Raw genomic sequence first — 20,373 nt, 5'->3', positions numbered from 1 at the left:
CCCGCACATCTGACCTGTACCCCAGTTCTTGTATAAAAATAAAAAAATCTTAAAAAAAAAAATCTGCTGTCTGATAGAGTCATTCCTTGTATGAGCTTAGCGAGTTCTTCTGAATAACTTCCTGTCTTCAGTGGCTTATACATCAGCACTTGCTGCTTCACTTACACTGTGAAACTGTGGAAATGGACTGTTTCCTTAAACCCCATGCACCAATCTCTCTGCTAGCTTCTGTTTCTTTCCAGTTTTCTCACCTCTCAGCCTTCACAGGATTGAAGAGAGTTAGGGCTTGCTGTGGATTAGGCTTTAGCTTAAGGGAATATTGTGGCTGGTTTGATGTTCTAGCCTGACGACTAAAACTTTCTTCTTACCAGCAATAAGGCTGTTTCAGGGCCGCCTGTGGTGGCGCAGGCAGTTGAGCGCAGCGCCGTGAAGCTGTCCACAGCCTGTGCAATGCTGGTTTGATCCTGGCCGGCCGGCGAGGGTCCCACATGGCGGGGCAGACCTCTCCTGTTTTGCCCACTGCTCCCCTCAGCAGTGTATTTCATCAGTCTGCCTATTCTGTTCCCTGCTCTGTCTCTGGTGAATCGTCTCACCCTCCCGTGAATCTGGCCTGTACCCCAGTTCTTGTATAAATAAACAGTTATATATATATTTTTTGTGGGACCCTCGCTGGCGGCCGGGGAATGAACCGGCAGTGCAGAGGCTGCGGGCAGCCTCGCAGTCCAGCGCTCAACCGCTGCGCTACCAGGGGAGGCCCATAAATAAATCTTAAAAAAAAAAAAGGCTCCCCTGGTGGCGCAGCGGTTGAGCGCTGGGTTGCGAGGCTGCCCGCAGCCTCTGCAGCATCAGTTCGATCCCAGGCCACCAGCAAGGGTCCCACAAAAAATAAATAAATAAATATAAAAAAGGCGTTTCACCTCTTATCATTCATGTGTTCACTGGAGTAGCACTTTTAATTTACTTCAAGAATGTTTCTTTTGCATTTACAATTTGACAAACTGGTGCAACAGACCTAGCTTTTTAGACCCTCTTCTTCTCAACATGCCAGTCTCAGTAAGTTTAATCATTTCTAGTTTTGGATTTCAAGTGAGAGACATGCCACTGTACTTTTCACCTGAACACTTAAAAGGTATTGTAGGGTTATTAACTGGTCTAATTTCAATATTTTTGTTAACAGGGTATAGGGAGGCCTGGGAAGAGGACAGCCAGATGGTAGAGCAGTCAGAACACACAAAACATTTATCAATTAAGTGTGCTGTCTTACACAGGTGTAAATCATGCCACCCCAAAACAATTAACCATAGTAACATCAAAGAGCATTAATCACGGATCATCATAATAAAAGTTTGAAATATTGCCAAGAATAATCAGATTGTGACTCACAGAGACAAAATGAGCACAATTTGTTGCAAAAATCATAGCAAGCAAGGCCCTTCAATTTGTGGGCCTCCCTGGTGGTGCAGTGGTTAAAGACAGTGCTATCAAGCTATAGACAGCCACTGCAGCACATGTTGGATCCCCAGCCAGTCAGGGAGCTAACCCACATGGTGCAGCAGACCTCTCCTGTCTCGTCCACTGCTCCCCTCAGCAGTGTATTTCAGTAGATCTGCCTGTTCTGCTCCCCACTCTCTGTGGTGAATCCTCTCACTCCCTGCACCTCTGACTTACACCCCAGTTCTTGTATGCATAAATAAATCTTTAAAAAAAAAAAACCTTCAATTTGTATAAAACGTAGTATCTGTGAAGCACAATAAAATGTGGCATGCCTGTATTTTTATGCACAATTTCTTGTGTACAGGTCTTATCCTTTAGAAATGAAACTGAACTGACTTTACACCTACCATTTCTCATTTGTACTGAGGCAAAACACAAACATTCCTTCAAATGTGATGAATATATCTTCACTACACAAAATACTGTAATGAGATATTTTCCCAGAATCTCAATCTTTTAGAGTTTCTTCAAGTTATAAGTACGTTTACATTTACGTCTCTCATTTCAAACTGCAACTAGAGTATTCTGAATATTTTATAGTTTTTGGGTTTATGAGTATCATGATTCTAGATGAGAAAACAATTAAATGGGTAGAGGTCATTAAAGATTCTGCTCACTTGAGAAAATCCAAAATGACTTAAGCTCTATTCCTCAACTGGAAATTACCGAGATTAGAATGCAGTTACGAATCGAGACCTCAGAAGAAATACAGTGCTACTGTTATCACTTTTATTTCTCCTATCTATTTGATATCTACTTCCTACTGACCAGGTGGAGGTTCACAGAGGGGAATTAAAGAAAATAAATCAGGTGTGGGAATGAGAAGTGCTGTTGGAGAGAGGCAGATGCAACTACATAAAATTAGCAAGGTAACCTGGGTAAAAAATTTCCAAAATCAATCTATTATTTCAGAACAAGGTCCAAAATTTTGAAGAGTGATTTACAAGACTCTGTTCATCATCTTTCTAGCTTTATGTTATACCTAACCTTCAAGTCCTAGGCATCCTTGGCCTCTCAAGGCCCTAACAAATGATTGACAGAATCACCTGGGCAAGATTCTTTCAAAACAGTCTCCAATCCCAAACAGAATAAATCAATTATCTCTGGAAGAGGAAACAGGAATGTCTGTGTTGTTTAGCTTAAAATAACCAGGATGTGTGAAGAATTTTCCACAGAAAAGTCTGCTATGACTCGTCAGTTTAGGTACATCTACTACACATTTCCACAGCACCCCGTACTTAGCACTCCACACTTTTAATAATTTGCTCAATACTTATCCTGCAAGTTGGACGGTAAGCTCCTTCAGAGTAGGAGCACCTTGTCTGTGCTACTTACAATTTCCCCCTCCAGAGCCACCAAATTTTATCAATACTGCCATGTACCCAGTAAACTTTATCAATGGATTGGGTTCCCTTGCTCCCTAACTTCTTGGGTTCAGTCAATGGGCAGCACAAACAGATTGAAAGTGAGCTCATGGTTTTCATTCTGCCAATTTTCTCCCTGCCAGGTAACTGCAAATCCCCTAGGTTGCTCTACTGAAGGCCAGAGATCTTATCAAGTGTCCCTATGTTAAAGCTTCTTATTAGGAGTGTGATAACCTTCTTGCATAAGTAATTAACAGTCGCTTCCACTACTACCTTGGTTCCACTGATGAGGCCCACGCCTGTATAAAACATGTCTTAATCAAATTCTCTCAAATGAATATATTAAATGTGCTACTTTTTACCAGGGCCCTGACCAATACAATGTCCAGTCAAAGGCATGCTAAACTCAAGATAAGGCAATCTAATCGGTGTGGCAATTCCTACAAGGCAGTACTAGACATGATGCTTTCCACCAAATAAGTCCTCCACAAATATTTGTTGACTGTATGATTGACCACAGCAGTGAAGGTTAAGAAATTGTTGGGTAAATAGATCCATTACAGGCACAAAAAGTACGTATATAGACTTTAGAGTCACTCAAACCTGGATTCAAATTTAGCTTTGCATGACAGAGAGTTAACCTTTGTTTCACATTCTATGAAATGGGAATACCACCACTTAACACACAGTTGGCTGAAAAAAAAAAAAAAACAAAAAACACCTACTGGATTGCCTGTGACACAAGTTCAAATTCTATGGTCCTGCCTTTCCCAAATCAACTCTCAAAAAGAGTGATATACAGGGCCTCCCCAGTGGCGCCGCGGTTGAGCACTGGGTTGCGAAGCTGCCCGCAGCCTCTGCAGCACCGGTTCAATCCCCGGCCTCCTGGGGGAGGGTCCCCACATGCGCGCAGACCTTTCCTGCCGCCTGCTGCTCCCCTCAGCAGTGTACTTCGGTCCTTCTGCCTGTTCTGCTCCCCGCTCTGGCTCTGGTGAATTCTCTCACCCTCCCCCGCTTCTGACTGTACCCAGTGCTTGTATAAATAAATAAATAAATCTTTTTTAAAAAGTGATATGTAAGATAGCTCAAAATCACTTAATTTACTTAACTTTCCTTTAAAATGATGTGTAAAGATAACACAGCAAGAAAAATTAATTTTGAGATGGGGAAAAAAACGAGAAATTTTAAATGATAGCAAGAATGAATCTGTAAACAAAATGCAGACAAAACTTTCCATACACTTGTTAAACATAAACCAGAAACCTGACTGTATAATTTTCCTACAGCAAATTCAAAATGGGAAATGCAAATAGTCATAAACAACTTTTTTTAAAAAAGATTTATGCATACAAAAGCTGGGGTACAGGCCAGAGATATGGTGGGGGAAGAGGGGAGTGAGAGGATTCACCAGAGACAGAGTGGGGAACAGAACACAGGCAGACTGTCTGAAATACACTGCTGAAGAGAGCAGCAGGTGAGACAGAAGAGGTCTGCCTCACCATGTGGGTTGCTCCCTGGCCGGCTGGGGATCGAACTCTTGCTGCAGAGCTGTGGATTGCCCCATTGGGCGGTGCTTAACCCCCTGCACCACCAGGGAGGCCCAAGAAACAACTTCTATACAACAAAAAAGCTTAGGAGAAATTTCTCCCATGGGTCTCCTAGAGAACATAGTATAGTATTGTGAGCAATATCCTAAACAAAGCCCTCATAGTAAACTGACAAATTGCTAGATTCTTTTAAAAAATTCTCACATATATGGCTGGTTTCTCAACAAAAGCAACTCGATAAAAGGAATGCCATGGTAAAAAAAAAAAAAAAAAGTCAAGACTCTGAATACAGAAAGCCCTGAATTTATATTTTAGTTTTGCCACTTACTATCAAATAGTTTAGGGCAGGATAATTAACCTCTCTGAACCCAATAAGTGAGATACACTACCTCAAATAAAGTTTTTAAAAATCATTAGATTATTCTTAGCAGCATCACAAAAAGCAACTCAATGGGAGTGGAAAGGGAATATTAAAGCAGTCCAAGTACAAAAAGTTTCCTAATGCCCTGGCTTATAAGCATAGATTTTAGAGCATATAAAGCAATGGCTTTCAAACCTTGGTATTATCAAAATATGTAGGGTATTTATCAAAAATACAAAATCCTAGGACTCATTCCCAGAGATTCTGATTCAAGAGGTCAGCTAGGGCTTGGGAGTTTGTTTTGTTGTTACTGCCTTTAAATTCCCAAGATGATTCTAGAGATTATCCAGATTTGAGAATTGCTTGTTAACAGCAATGTTTCTGAGCCAGGGGTAAGAAACACAAGCTTCAACAAAGTCTTACAAAAACTCCAGAAAGCTGGCCATCTAACACCTCTAGAACATAAATCAGAATATCCAGGTCAAACTGGCCAAATGACCATGAGCAAACTGCAGTGAGAGCAGTTGTTAAATGGGAATATAAAACCCACAAAAGAAATCAATAACCTCTACACTTTTAGAAGTTGCATACAGGAACAGACCAAAATTTTACCTAACAAGAAACTAGATGAAAGAGAAGTAGGCTATAGACCCAGATAACAGTCTAAATACTAAAAAGAGAAAATAAAGATGTGACTTTGATTAACATAACTTTCTATCCACAGTATAAATGCATAAGTAACTGCAACATTTCTAATCTTGCATAAAGAATATTGCCATTATTCTTAGACGATTTGCCATTTTTCTTAGACAAGCACTGAAAAACAGCCAAAATACCTTAGCTACAGGAATTAACTAAATTATGCATTAAGATTCAGAATTCTGAAGGCCATAAGAATTATGCAGGTTTTTATTATTTTTAAATTTCTTTTACCACCCCTTTCCTGGCCTTTCATAGCTAAAACTACTGAGATCTAACATAAAAATGCTTTAGACCTAGATAACAAGGGCTGCTGTCACAGAGGTAAGGGAAGCAAAGTGAAGTGCCAGTTAGCTAAAACTTTCCTCACAAAAGTAAAAGAATAACTAACATTTACACTTGGAGTCTAAGTTTCTCTAATTTAATGCCAAAATTAAACATATCCTTAGTTTGAGTAGCTGACAATTTCGAGAAGAAATATCAAATTCAAGAATCTTCTTAACATTACAATTAAATATCTCCTTTTCTCAAAACAGTACAACTGCCATTAATATTGGTTGGATTCATATTTTATTAATACATACTACACCAAGGGAAATTGAGGCAAACATTATTTAAGAAATAACTAAGAAGAGGGCTTCCCTGGTGGCACAAGGGGTTAAGCACAGCACTATGAAGCTAATCCCCAGCCAGGGAGCAACCCACATGGCACAGCAGACCTCTCCTGTCTCGCCTGCTGCTCCCCTCAGCAGTGTATTTCTTCAGTTACTCTGCCTATTCTGTCCCCACTCTGTCTCTGGTGAATCCTCTCACCCCCCGCCCCACATCTCTGGCCTGTACCTCAGATCTTGTATGCATAAATAAATAAATCTTTAAAAAGGAAAAAAAAACAGGGCCTCCCTTGGTGGCACAGCAGTTGAGTGCTGGGCTGCGAGGCTGCCCGCAGCTTCTGCAGCGCCGGTTCGTTCCCCAGCTGCAGGCAAGGGTCCCACAAAAAACGAACTAAGAACACATCTCTCCAAAGATAATACAAATTTACAATAAGCTCATGAAAAGGTGGCTCAACATCATTTGTCGTTTATCATCATTATGCAAATCAACACCACAAGGAAATACCATTTTACATCCACCACGGTGACATAATAAAGTAGTCAGATGATACCAAGTTTTGGAAAAAATGTACAGAAATCAGAACCCTCATACATTGGTGGTAGGAATGTGAAAATGTGAAACAATTCACAATTCACAATTCCTCTAAGAGTTAAACATAAAGTACCATATGATTCAACAATTCCACTGGTAAGTACTATTAATTATCATTTATCAACAGGGATATGTTCTGAGAAATGTAACGTTAGGGATTTCCTGTTGTTCAAATGTCACAGAATGTAATAACACAAATCTAGATGGCATAGCCTTCTACTCCTGGCTATATGGTATAGCCTACTGGGACCACTGTCATGTATGCAGTCCAGTGTTTACCAAGCATCATTAAGCAACACATGACTGAATGTGAACAAGGGGAATAAAAACATGTCTACATAAAAGCTTATAGAAAAATTCTCATAGCAGCATTATTCACAAGAAATAACCCAAACTTCGTTAAAGGTGGTGCCAGAGTAAAAGTGACCACAGGAACAAGAAAACATAAACCTAATAAAATGGAATATTATAAATTAGCCACAGGATGATTGTCACAGACCCATGTTAAGTGGAACTCAGATGCAAAGAACATATATGGTATGCTTTATATGAAGACATTTAAAAATCTACAAAGTTAATCAAAGGCAGTAGTCAGAACAGTTGTTACATTCTGAGGAGGACATTTATCAGCAAGGCATGGCATAAAAGAAACTTCTGTATTTTGATCTTAGTGGGAGTTAGAGGAGTGTATTCTCTTTAAAATTTAATGTGCTACTGGCCTCCCTGGTGGCACAAGGGATTAAGACGCAACCTAGGAAGCTATCTGCAGCTTCTGCAGCAGGAGTTCAATCCCCAGCCAGGGAACAACCCACATGGCGCAGCAGACCTCTCCTGACTCACCTGCTGCTCCCCTCAGCAGCATATTTCAGTCAGTCTGTCTGTTCTGTTCCCCACTCTAAATCTGGTCAGTCCTCTCACCCCCCCACACCTTTGGCCTGTACCCCAGTTATTGTATGTATAAATAAATAAATCTTAAAAATAAAAATTTAATGTGCTACATAAACATTTATACACTTTAATGTATCAATGTTGTATCTTTTTTTTTAATAATTAAAAAAGAAATTTTCAGATTAAAAAAGTCAATTATATTCGGCCTTGGCAAGTAATAAAAGACGTCAACTTAATTTAGTTGGTGGTCTCAAGTCCAGAAGGTTGATTTAAATGTAATAGCTTCTGTGTTTATTTAAAAGCTATTTATCATGGCTATTTCAATTACTTTGATTTTTATAATTTATACCAGAAACTCAATAAATCACCATTAGCATTTTTTAAAAATCTCTCAGAAGCACCTTAACACACTTGTACTCCCTGAAAAGCAATCTTTTATATTTTTCCAATTCATTATCAGACAACTTACATTTATATTATTTGTATGTATTTACCATCCATGGAAAGTTAATGTAACAAACTGAACATTCACTACTTTCTTAGACGTTAATGGGTAATAAAATATGCGATCACTAAAGATAATAATTTTACTCAAATAATCAAAGAAATAAGAATTCCAAACCTAAATAAAAATTTTCATACCAAAAGGCACAAGTTAGATTTCCAAATAATAGAAAGGATTCCAAAGGTTCAACAAGATGAAAAGTACATACGCTGGGGGAAAAAACCTAACCCTCGTATGCAAAACATAACTTGATAATCATTATACCAATTCAATGACTCCCCCATTCAACAAATATTCCAGTGATTATATGCCTATTTCTTCTGTATAAATTAGGAATACAACAGGGATAAAAGAGATGACTTCTCACTCTCCAGAAACAACAAAATAGTAATGTGCCATAAAAAGGAAAATCTGAATCTATACATTTATGCCTTTCTAAGCTGTAATATATAATACTGACACTTCACATATTTCATGAGGTAGTGCTAGTCTCATGATTAGCTCTGTTTAAAAAACTTAAGGAAAAATTGCTCTAAAACTCCAAATTTTATTAACTAATTTGGAGTCAATAGTGACATTTTACAAAACTTTTTATTATAGATTCCTTTCTCTTGGGTTCGATACAAATTCTAAATGCTGGGCCTCCCCGGTGGCGCAGCGGTTGAGCGCTGGGTTGCAAAACTGCGCGCGGCCTCTGCGGCGCCGGTTCGATCCCCGGCTGCTCCCCGGCCACCAGAGGAGGGTCCCACATGGCGCGCAGACCTCTCCTGCCGCCCGCTGCTCCCCTCAGCAGTGTACTTCGGTCCTTCTGCCTGCTCTGCTCCCCGCTCTGGCTCTGGTGAATTCTCTCACCCTCCCTCCCGCACTTCTGACTGTACCCAGTGCATGTATAAACAAAACAAACAAACAAACCAGCAAACAAATAAAAAAAATAAAGCATGCCTCTATAAAAAAAAAAAATTATTAAATTCTAAATGCTGACTCTCACATTACAAAAAGCAGTTCAGATAATCTTACAAATCCCGAGAGCAACCCCACCTCCACGGTGTGAAAAGGGGTGGTTTCAAACAAAGAGTAAATAAAAGCTCTATAATCACAGAAGTAACACAACTATAGAAAAAGAAAAATACCGAAAAGCACAAATGACAATATTTTGTGTGTGAAAATTGGCAAATGTCAGTTTTGTTTTTTCTTTATTGAGGTAACATTGGTTCACAATATGTATGATTTAAGGGAATAGGTTCACACCTCCTCAGATGCGCAAACAACATTAAAATTAGCGTAACCCCAACAGATTTTTAAGCAAAATTTGCAATTTTAAAGTATCATTCATTCTATCACTAATTAAGAAGTGCTACCTCAAAATATTCCAAAATATCTTTGTTATATGAGAAACAACTCATAAACCAGTTTATGAAAACTAGTAATTACAACAAAACTTAGGGGCCTCCCTGGTGGCGCAAGAGGTTAAGCACAGCACTGGGAAGCTGGCGCAACAGACCTCTCCTGTCTCACCTGCTGCTCCCCTCAGCCATATATTTCAGTAGATCTGCCTGTTCTGTTCCCCACTCTGTCTCTGGTGAATCCTCTCATCCCCCCCTGCATCTCCAGCCTGTACCCCAGCTCTTTTATGCATAAATAAATCAATCTTAAAAAAAAAAAAACCAAACAGCGATTAAAACTGAAATTCCAAAGGAACACCCTCAGAAAATTAGCACTGGAATTAAACCGATATGAAAGTAAAAATATTAATAGATGTGGGGGGGGGAACAGTACAAACACACTGCAGGAAAAACACATTTTAAAAAATAAACTGATAACAGAATCAGTAACATATTATTAAAGGAAACAGCATCCTTCATATACTCTTGCAGAGGTTTACAAAAAAAAAGCAAAGTAGGGCCGGGACTCCTTGGCGCAAGGGGTTAAGCAACAGCACTATGAAACAATCCACAGGCTCTGCAGCAGGAGTTTGATCCCCATCCCTAGCCTACCAGGAAGCAGCCCATATGGCACAGCAGACCTCTCCTGTCTTGCTCGCTGCTCCCAACAGCAGTGTATTTCAGTCAGTCTGCCTGTTCTGTTCCCCTCTGTCTCTGGTGAATCCTCTCACCACCCGCACCTCTGGCCTGTACCCCAGTTCCTGAATGCATAAATAAATCTTTAAAAAAAAAAAAAAAGGCAAAGTAACTTTCATCTCCTAAAACCCATAGGAATTCTTCCTCCCACCACTAAAGGATGAGAAAGGAAGCAATAACCCCTTTTATTAACACAAACTAAGATTTCCTTCTGTGGGGCCTCCCCAGTGGCGCAACAGCTGAGCGCCGGGCTGTGAAGCTGCCTGTAGCCTCTGCAGCACTGGTTCGATCCCCGGCCACTGGCAAGGATGCCACATGGTGCGCAGACCTCTCCTGCCGCGCCCACTGCTCCCCTCAGCAGTGTATTTCGTCAATCTGTCTGTTCTGCTCCCGGCTCTGGTGAATTCTCTCACCCTTCCGCGCTTCTGACTGTACCCAGTGCTTGTATAAATAAATAAATAAATCTTTAAAAAAAAAAAAAGATTTCCTTCTGTGGATTGTAAGTGGTCTAAAAACTGAATAAATTATATGCTAATACATAACAAACACACACGTGGGCACGCACACACAGCATTCAACCAAATCAACCTTTGAGCCTGGTCCCAGTCTATGCTTTATCACTATTTTCAGGCATTTTACACTCAAATTCATGTCAAAGTTAATCACTATATCCAGGTCAGTTCAGCAAACATTTATTGAAGATCCTGGAAGTGTCAGGCTCTATGCCAGGCAGTATGCTGACAGCTGAGGATATAACAATGAATTAAACAATGAATAAGCAATGAATAAGACAGAATCTCTGACCTCTAGGAACTTCTTAGAAACCCCATATGAAAAATTATTTATTCTAGAGCCCACACCAAGTATCTTTGATGTCTGATATATGCAGCCTACATGAATAGATGATATAACCTTTGCTTCCTATAAAACAAAACCTTCATATAATCTTTTTCAACTAATTTTTAATATACTGCAGGTATGATTACATTTTCCAAAACAACTTCTTTTTTTGCTCTTGTGCTGAAAATATTTAAACACTGAAGATTATTAGATAACATACCATACGCAGGTATACAAAGAAGGTCCTCCATAAGATAAACCACTACTATTCTCTTGTCCTATTTTCTGCCTGCAAACAGGGTCTGATATATAGGGAAAAGGAGGTAGAACAGGTTTTCAAGCTTCCACACAAACCTACACATTTTAGGCTGGGTGAAGGAGAAAGAATGTTTTAAGAAAAAGGGAAATGGAAATTAGGGGTTTAAAAAAGTTAAGAATGCAGTGGAGTGGATACAGGCAGTTCTCCAGCTTCCACCTTATTAGTCAGGTCCACATGGTGGCATAAGGAGGTATCTTGGTAACACTCACCCTCTCTAACAAATGTCGTCTATGGGGGCCTCCCTGGTGACCCAAGGGTTTAAGCACCACACTATGAAGCAAACCGTAGCCTCTGCAGCACGAGTTTGATCCCTAGTCTCTGCAGCACGAGTTTGATCCCTGATCAGCCAAGGAACAACCCACATGGCACAGCAGACCTCTCCTGCCTTGCCCACTGCTCCCTTCAGCAGTGCATTTCAGTCAGTCTGCCTTGCCTGTTCTGTTCCCCACTGTCTCTGGTGAATCCTCTCTCTCTCTCTCTCTCTCTCTCTCTCTCACACACACACCCACTCCCTGCGCCCCCCCCCTCTGGCCTGTGCCCCAGCCCTTGTATGCATAAAAATAGTGCCTAAGGGCCTCCCCAGTGGGTGAAGCTGCCCCGCGGCCCCCCTCGGAGGCGCCGGTTTGATCCCCAGCTGCTCCCCGGCCACCAGAGGAGGGTCCCACATGGCGCGCAGACCTCTCCTGCCGCCTGCTGCTCCCCTCAGCAGTGTACTTTGGTCCTTCTGCCTGCTCTGCTCCCGGCTCTGGCCCTGGTGAATTCTCTCACCCTCCCGCACTTCTGACTGTACCCAGTGCATGTATAAACAAAAACAAACAAATAAATAAAACATGCCTCTATTTTAAATAAAGAAATAAATAAATAAAAATAGTGCCTGAGGGCCTCCCTGGTGGCAGGTGGTTGAGTGCAGCACTGTGAAGCTGTCCCCAGCCTCTGCAGTGCAGGTTTGATCTCCTCTGGCCTCAGAGCAACCCACATGGCGAGCAGACCTCTCCTGTCTCACCCGCTGCTCCCCTCAGCAGTGGATTTCGTCAGTCTGCCTGTTCTGTTCCCCACTCTGTCTCTGGTGAATCCTCTCACCCTCCCGCGCATCCGGACTGTACCCCAGCTCTTGTATAAATAATAAATCTTTAAAAAAAAATAGTGCCTGAACATCGTAAACATACACTGAGACCTGTTATCCAAATGAACTACGCCTCATTTGTTATGTATTATTATTTAAAAAAATGTCTGTAGTACAATATTGAACATGACAGTGTCTACCAACAAAAAGGAATGTAAGCTGTATTTATACCAGGACAATTTTCCAAAGATAAAATGTACAATAAATAACTATAAGGTGGTAGTCCCATAAGAAAGATAATTTCCAACTGTGAGTCTGAAGAAAGAGAGCTAATAGGAACTGGTCAACAGAGGACATTCTGGACAGTGATATCAATGTAGGACAGTATTTTGGGCTTAGAAAAACAGTATCACTACAATATGACTCAAGTTTCTTCACAGGAGAATGGACATTAAGCCTTGTTAAGTCACCACATATTGCAAAGTGCTTCCCTGTAACAAACACTATTGTTTAGGTAATTCCTACAGGCAGTCTCATGGCCTTTGAAAAAAGGAGTAAAATTCAGAGAGATAGTTTGTCAACCTTCTTAAAGTAAGTGCCCGCTAAAAAACCTGAAGTAAAACTAAAGTCAATATTAAAATATGGTCTATTACAGACTACAATCGAAACAAATTCCCTTGTTCTAGACATATTAATAATGTGGCCTTAGACTTTACCAGCTATTAATATTTTCAGTCACATCACCAAGTTATCAGGTAAATTCACAAGAACTACCTCTAGTTTAGTTGATTTTGTTTCATCTTTGTAGGGGCAGGACGGGCCACTGGGCAGGTTTTCTGATCCAGCAGACCTGGTAAAGGAGGAGTCCTGGAGCCCTCAGTGGCTTTTGCAGGCTTTTATTGGGATTCACCAGGCACACGGCAGGCAGGGGTACTGGGCGGCCGGGAGGCTGGCAGGCCTCCCAGCACCCAGCAAGTCTTCACTCTGGGCTCTCCAGCCTTCTCTCACGTTCTCTCTGCTCTTTTTATGGCTCTGCTTCTCTCTCAGCTTCTCTGCTCCTTTCTGGGGTTCTGCTGGCGTCCCTGTGACGCCACCCTTAAAAGCCCCGTCTTAGCCCAGGTGAATCCCATCTACCTATGCCCACACACTACTCCAGGTGCCCGCCATCAGGCACGCATTCCGGACCACAGGGTTCCGTCATCTATCCTAAAGGCGGGAGGGCAGACAAGCCTGATACTTTTACCTTACCCTACAATCTTGTTCCATCTTGAACTGTTACTTAAACCACCTTTCTACTATACCTAGAGTATAGTAGGTATAGAAGGTCTACACGGTAATGCAGTGAACTATTAACTCAATTGGGCAAAACATGCATTATCACCTACAGGCATTGTTTTAGTCAGTGAAAACAAAGGAAAAGATTAACCCAATTCCTACACATAAGGACTCAAAAGTCTAGCACACTTACAATGTACGTGTCATCTAGAAGGGAGCGTGAAGGACTCAGATTGGGGTATTACAGAAAGAATCCACTGAATCTATCATACAATGCACAGGTTTCCATTTCTTCCAAAGAGGCAGCATGAGTTGTCAGATGCACTTAATAATAGGATTAAAATAACAGTGGCTTTTAAATTATTCTCTCTTAAAACTAAAGGCAAAAATCACACAGATCATGAAACTAAGTCACAGAAAGGGTTAGAAGACCCTACATATTAAGTCAGACATTTGAAGCTATTTTCTAACTTCTAGTCTAATCACCTCATTTCCCTTGGGTAGTAAATTTTTTTTAAAATCAGATATGAATGCGATGTGCTCAACCATATTGTTTTCATATCTAGACATACACTCACTATCCATAAACAGATTTTTTTCCTGTGAACTTTGACTCCTGAAAAAACTTAAAAAGCTTTCTCCTAATAATGCTATTTATAAAAACAAGACTTCAATCTCTGATTTCCTTAATTGTAAAAAAAAAGTTAATTACCAATCTGTTTTGTGCAATCATTAATTCATATTTAGATGCTTTTTGATCCTACCATTCTTCCTATAAAGAAATCAACACACCTGAAATGCTATCTTATAATTATGTTGCATGTTAAAGAAGACAGCTGTCATCTCTTTGTCTGAATCCAGAATTGAGTCTTAAAAAGCTCATTTGGAGCACCGGAAAGCCCTTAAAGCACAGTTGAAATTTATTATCAGTTAATTCCTATCCCCTTACAACTACACAACAAAAATCTGGCACAATCCACTTAGCCTATTACTACTAGTTATGTCCCTCTGTAGTGTGGTTATTGAAATATGTAAAAACAAAAATATTTTCTATTATAAAAACGGAAAATCAAACTATACTCATCTCCTTTAATAGATGACTCTGAAATCAATCATAGAACGTGGGTGGGGGGGTGAAAATGCCTGAGAATCTAAACAAAACAGAGGTCAATTTGTATATAATTCATTTACTAAAAAATCCTACCCAGTAAAGAGCAATTAATGCTATCTAAGAAAAGAAATGGGGAGAGTCCTGAGATATCTCCTCTTGGGTGGTGTGTTTACAGACATGGCAAACCACTTGTGCAGAATGCTGCAGGAGATTCCTGGGCCGGCTGAGTACGAGCCTGATCCTCAGTCCGAGAACTCCCAATTTGTGATGTGTGAAAAATAAGAAAACATTCTGCCCTTCAATTAACCCACCTGCCTTCACTCCCATCCTAACGGCTCGTAGCTACACAGACAAAAAAAGTTCTCTTCCCTTCCCGGGGAATGATTTCAGGAGCTCCTCGTTAACAAAAGGCAAGGCAAACACGCACAGGTGGGCTGGAAAGGGGAGTGGCTGAGGCCGGCAGGCTTGCGGGACAGCGCCCCCACGCCCCCTGTCCCTCCGGCACCTGGGAAATCACTGCGCCCCACACCTCCACCCTTGCGCGGCGACGCTGCGAGGAATTCCTCGCCCTCTCGCACTCCACCCGCACCTTGGCTAGGCAGCGGGCATTGTCTGGAGCCTCCCGTGCCCGAGAAAGGCAAGGAGGAAAAATGAAAGGAGCAGAGAATAAAGAACGGAAGGGAGGGAAGGATAAAGCAATTTGCTCCTTTGGGCAAAACCGGCTTCTCCATCGATCACCCGAACCCAATGCCCCGCCCGGCCCGAGGGCAGCCGCCGGGACGACCCCGCGGAGCGCGGCCGGCGCGGGGCGCGGGGAGGGGAAAGGGCGTGCGGCGGGGCCTGGCTGGCCGGAGGCGGCCTCGGAACAAAGCCGCCGGCTCCCCCCTACCTGGGGCGCGGGGCGGGCGCGGGCGGCGTCGCCAGGCTCCCCGCGCCGCCCCGGCCCGGCGCCGCCCTGGCCCCGGGGACTCCCCCCCGGCTGGGGGCCGCGACGGCCCCGAAACCGCCCGCGAGCGGCGCCCCTTCGGGACAATGGGCGCCCCCCCCCGCCTCGAGCGGGGCGCCGGGGAGGCAGCGAGGCCGGCGGCGAGCGGGCGTCGGGAGCGAGGCTGAGGCGGAGGCTGAGGCGCGGGGCGGGCGCGCGAGGAGGGCGGCGGCGCGGGCGCCCGGGGGCCGCTCCCGGACGGTCCCGGCGCTCCCCCGGCCCCGCCGCCGCCGCCGGGCGCGCGAGCGCAGAGCCGCGGGCGCCCCGGCCGCGGGGTCCGCACACAAAGGGGCGCGGGGTCCCCACCCCTCGCCAGTGCCAGGGGCTGCGGCGGCCCGACGCGCTCCGGCCGCCCGACGGGCGCTCGGGCCCGCCCAGCCCGACCCCGCCGCGCGACGCCCCCCGCGCTCACCCACAGCTCCGTGCCCCAGCTCATGGCGGAACTCCCGGCGGGCGGCCGTCCAGCTGCCCGCGTCCGTCGGTCTGTCGGCGCGGCCGTCAGTCCAGTCGACCTCCCTCTGGCCAGCGGGCGGACGCGCGGCTCCGGCTCCGAAGGCACCGCCACCGCGGGGCTCCCCAGTGAGCGAGAGAGACGCGACTGAGGAGAAGCCGCCGCCGCCGCGTCCCCGCCTCCCGGAGCCGGCTGGGAGGGGGCTCGGGGGAGGGGCGCGGCGAGGGGAGGGGGCGGCGCGGTGCACCCTGGGATCGGGGCGGACCCGCTCGCGCCGGGCCGCGGCCCGCAGGGTCCACTTGCGCGAAGGTACCTCTCCCGCTGGCTCCGTTCCCGCCCGTCCCTGCCCGCTCGACTGTCCACGGCCCCGCTCGAAATTCTGTCTCCAGTGTGGAAAAGGAGAGGAGAGAAAATGCCTACCGCCCTTCTTCACCCCGAGCCCCCTCAGACGAGGCAACTCCAGTCACCCGCCCTTCCTTCCTGTTCTTACCTGCTCCACTGGGGAGAAACCTGGCTAGGAACCCTCGTCCAAATCCTTGGGTTTAGAATGTGAAAAATTGTTGGAAAGAAAAAAGGTGTGGCTGTGTTGAGGCGATCTTGGCAATCACCAGATAGGTAGAGATGAAACGTCAAATATGAATGCAATGTGCCCCCCAATTCTGTTTCTAATAAAACATTTTAATTTTGTAAGCTCTGTCAGGAAATCATAAAAAGAGCCAAATCTTGCAGCATTCCTTTTGGGGTGTTGCCATGACACGAGATTCAAGACCATAGACAAATGTAAGCCGAACTGTCACCTGTAGAAGAGAACCCCATTTCTGAAATGTGTTCCTTGAGGGGGTAGAGGGGAGGGAAATGGAAGCCACACTCCTTGGAAATACCAAGAGCCTAATCAGAGATCTCTCAGTAGCTGAAGCTGGGCGGCAGGTCCACCATTTCCTTTTTCCTCTGTGGAGTTATTTCCCGGCCTTTCTGAGCAATCATTAACTGATCAGCAAGTTTGGCTGGTGCTACTAGGTATCAAGTACGCTTAGCAAGTCCTTAACATATGCTTTATGCTTTAGCATTAATTACTTGTGTAACACACACACACGCACACACAATCCAGTCACAAAGTATTCCTATATGTGACACTACAGCTGGGTGTCTTTAGTTCTCACTATTGCTTGTCAGCATTTGAAACTCCTCCCCTTTAGGACCTGCTCCTAAGCCCCAACCTCTTCCGCTTCAATCCTTGTCCCTGTCTAGCTGTTCTCCCTTGGGGTTGAAGCAAATAACATGAGCCTTCCTAACAGACCAGTCGCCAGTCTTGCTGAATTCTCTGTCGCTTTTCTCTAAGCCCAGCTTGAGCATACAAATACTCTCTTCCAAGTGGGTTCGGACCACTATTTAAATGCTTAAGTGTGCCATGAATTGAAAAAACTTGGAAGAATTGACTGAACACTTTCTAATATTCTTTACTGCCTCCATTTCAAGTAGAATTCCTTCAAGTTATATCATCTAACATTTACCTCCCCTCTCTCTGCCTCACTCCACAGACATCATGAATGTATTTAGTAATTACCAGTAACATTTATTTGTAATGGAAAATACATGTATTGAATTGATGTCTTATTTTTAGAACAATTGCAATACTAAGATTAATTGTATCTAAGTATTGCCATTAATGTTAAAACAAATGAAACATAATTTAAGCCAAAATTACATGCTTCCCCCTTGAAAAAGTAAAATACCATTTACATTAAAGACTATCCTCAACCATCCTATTTACATAATTCCCCAACTGAACAATCTTCTACATGAACATTTTCTTCAAAGTTTCTGGACAGCACTCCATCCTTTAACAACTCATTTCTCTTCAAAATGTTAGGAAAATTCTTTTCCATATTACTATAAATTTAAATATAATTCACATGACTAGTTTAACTCTCCATTAAATAATTATTTGTAATTTACAAAATTTGTCTACAATATTAAAATTCACTACTTAATAAAGTCTTTAAGTAAAAATGATTAAAAAGTGAAAATACCACAACAAAACAATAAATTTTTAGTAGAAGAACTGGGTTGTAGGTCAGAAGTGGGGGGGGGGGAGTGAGAGGATTCACCAGAGACAGTGGGGAGCAGAACAGGTGGATCTAGTGAAATATACTGCTGAAAGGAGCAGTGGGTGAAACAGGAGAGGTCTGCTGTGCCATGTGGGTTAACTCCCTGACCAGGGATTGAACTCAGGCTGTCAGTGTAGTAGGGCAGAGACAACCACTAGGCCGCAAGGGAGGCTCCCAGAGATGTTTCATACTCATATAGTCATATACACAAATACATACTATCAACATGGCAACTTAAAAGGCTGTTGATTATTTAGATAATCAGAAACTGTTGGGGATTATTTTTACATACAATATTTACTCTTAAAGTCATTTAATTTTAATTAAGACAACAAATATCCAATTTCTTGTTAAACTCTGAATTTGACTTTTGCCTGGAGAAGCTGGTCCTATAATTGTAACCTAGGTCATCTCTAATAGAGAACACTGTAGAAAGAATTAGTTGAAATAGCTCCCAATGAGGGCCTCCCTGGTGGCGCAGGTGGTTGAGTGGGGCACTGTGAAGCTGTCCGCAGCCTCTGCAGCACTGGTTCGATCCCCGCCGGCAGGCGAGGGTCCCACATGGAGCTGCAGACCTCTCCTGTCGCGCCCACTACTCCCCTCAACAGTGTATTTCGTCAGTCTGACTGTTCTGTTCCCCACTCTGTCTCTGGTGAATCCTCTCAGCCTCCTGCGTATCTGGCCTGTACCCTGGTTCTTGTATAAATAAATAAATCTTTAAAAAAAAAAAAAAAGAAACAGCTCCCAATGAGTCAAACTTTTCTGTAAGGTCTAGGTTTAGCAAATAAAAATGCAGGGCTCTCAGTTACATTTGAATTAAAGACATTGCAAATGTTACAGGGGACATAAAAGAAAAATAGTTGTCTATCAAAAATTTGAATTTAGGGCCTCCCCTGGTGGCGCAGCGGTTGATCACTGGGCTGCGAAGCTGCCCGCAGTCTCTGCAGTGCCGGTTCGTTCACCGGCCACAGGCGAGGATCCCACATGGCACTCAGACCTCTCCTGCCGCCCGCTGCTCCCCTCAGCAGTGTCCTTCGGTCCTTCTGCCTGCTCTGCTCCCCGCTCTGGCTCTGGCGAATTCTCTCACCCTCCCGCGCTTCTGGCTGTACCCAGTGCTTGTATAAATAAATAAATAAATCTTTTAAAAATTTTTGAATTTAACTAGGCATCCTATATTTTATCTGACAACACTCAGGATGATCTTAGATTAAACCGCCTGTGTCAGGGACTCCTAATCAGATGAATTTAGATCAAGGGCTTGAGGGAGCTGATGAATACCTAAAGCTGGATGTAAAAGATTTTTTAACAGATTTGTTTGTGGGGTTTTTCTGGGAAACAGAAGCACAGCTTTTACTAGTGGTTTTTAATGAAGAGTTCACTTCAAAATCTCTTGGAAGCTTTTCCTTTTTTTTAATTAATTAATTTTTTTTAAGATTTATTTTTTATTTATTTATAAATGCACTGGGTACAGTCAGAAGCGCGGGAGGGTGAGAGAATTCCCCAGAGCCACAGCGGGGAGCAGAGCAGGCAGAAGGACCGAAGTACACTGCTGAGGGGAGCAGCGGGCAGCAGGAGAGGTCTGCGCGCCATGTGGGACCCTCCTCCGGTGGCCGGGGAGCAGCCAGGGATCGAACCAGCGCTGCAGAGGCCGCGGGCAGCTTCGCAACCCAGCGCTCAACCACTGCGCCACCGGGGAGGCCCTCTTGGAAGCTTTTTAAAAACCTGCACCTGAGAAGGTTCAGAGCAGTAAGTATAGGATTCTATCACTTTTGTTTAACAGAGGAATTTGTTGTATATTTCCACAAACTATCTCTGGAAGGACACACAAGAAACTGGAAGTAGTGGTTACCTTTGGAGAAAACTAGGATACTGGAGTGAGAAAACTTTCTTTTCACTATTACTTTTTTGCACCATTTAATTTTATTGCCCGGTGCCTCCCCGGTGGCGCAGCAGTTGAGCGCTGGGTTGCGAAGCTGCCCGGGGCCTCCGTGGCGCCGGTTCAATCCCCGGCTGCTCCCCGGCCACCGGAGGAGGGTCCCACATGGCACGCACACCTCTCCTGCCGCCTGCTGCTCCCCTCAG

The 20,373-nt window shown here is 43.7% G+C and overlaps 1 protein-coding gene across 1 annotated transcript in view; it reads right to left on the bottom strand.

Moving 5' to 3' along the window:
• FNBP1L (formin binding protein 1 like) overlaps nt 1-16,168 on the bottom strand; it is a gene marked incomplete at both ends in the record, with an annotated part of 83,606 nt that extends 67,438 nt beyond the window's left edge. The window contains one exon of the mRNA XM_084243081.1: nt 16,145-16,168. Coding sequence (XP_084099207.1) covers nt 16,145-16,168 — 24 coding nt within the window. The remainder of the gene's footprint in view (nt 1-16,144) is intronic.
• Between the last annotated feature and the right edge of the window lie 4,205 nt (nt 16,169-20,373).

The sequence above is a fragment of the Talpa europaea genome (assembly GCF_964194135.1).
Source record: "Talpa europaea genome assembly, chromosome: 9".
NCBI classification, from domain to species: Eukaryota; Metazoa; Chordata; class Mammalia; order Eulipotyphla; family Talpidae; genus Talpa; species Talpa europaea.
Note: the sequence above shows the minus strand (reverse complement) of the source record. Positions and strands in the feature narration are given on the sequence as shown.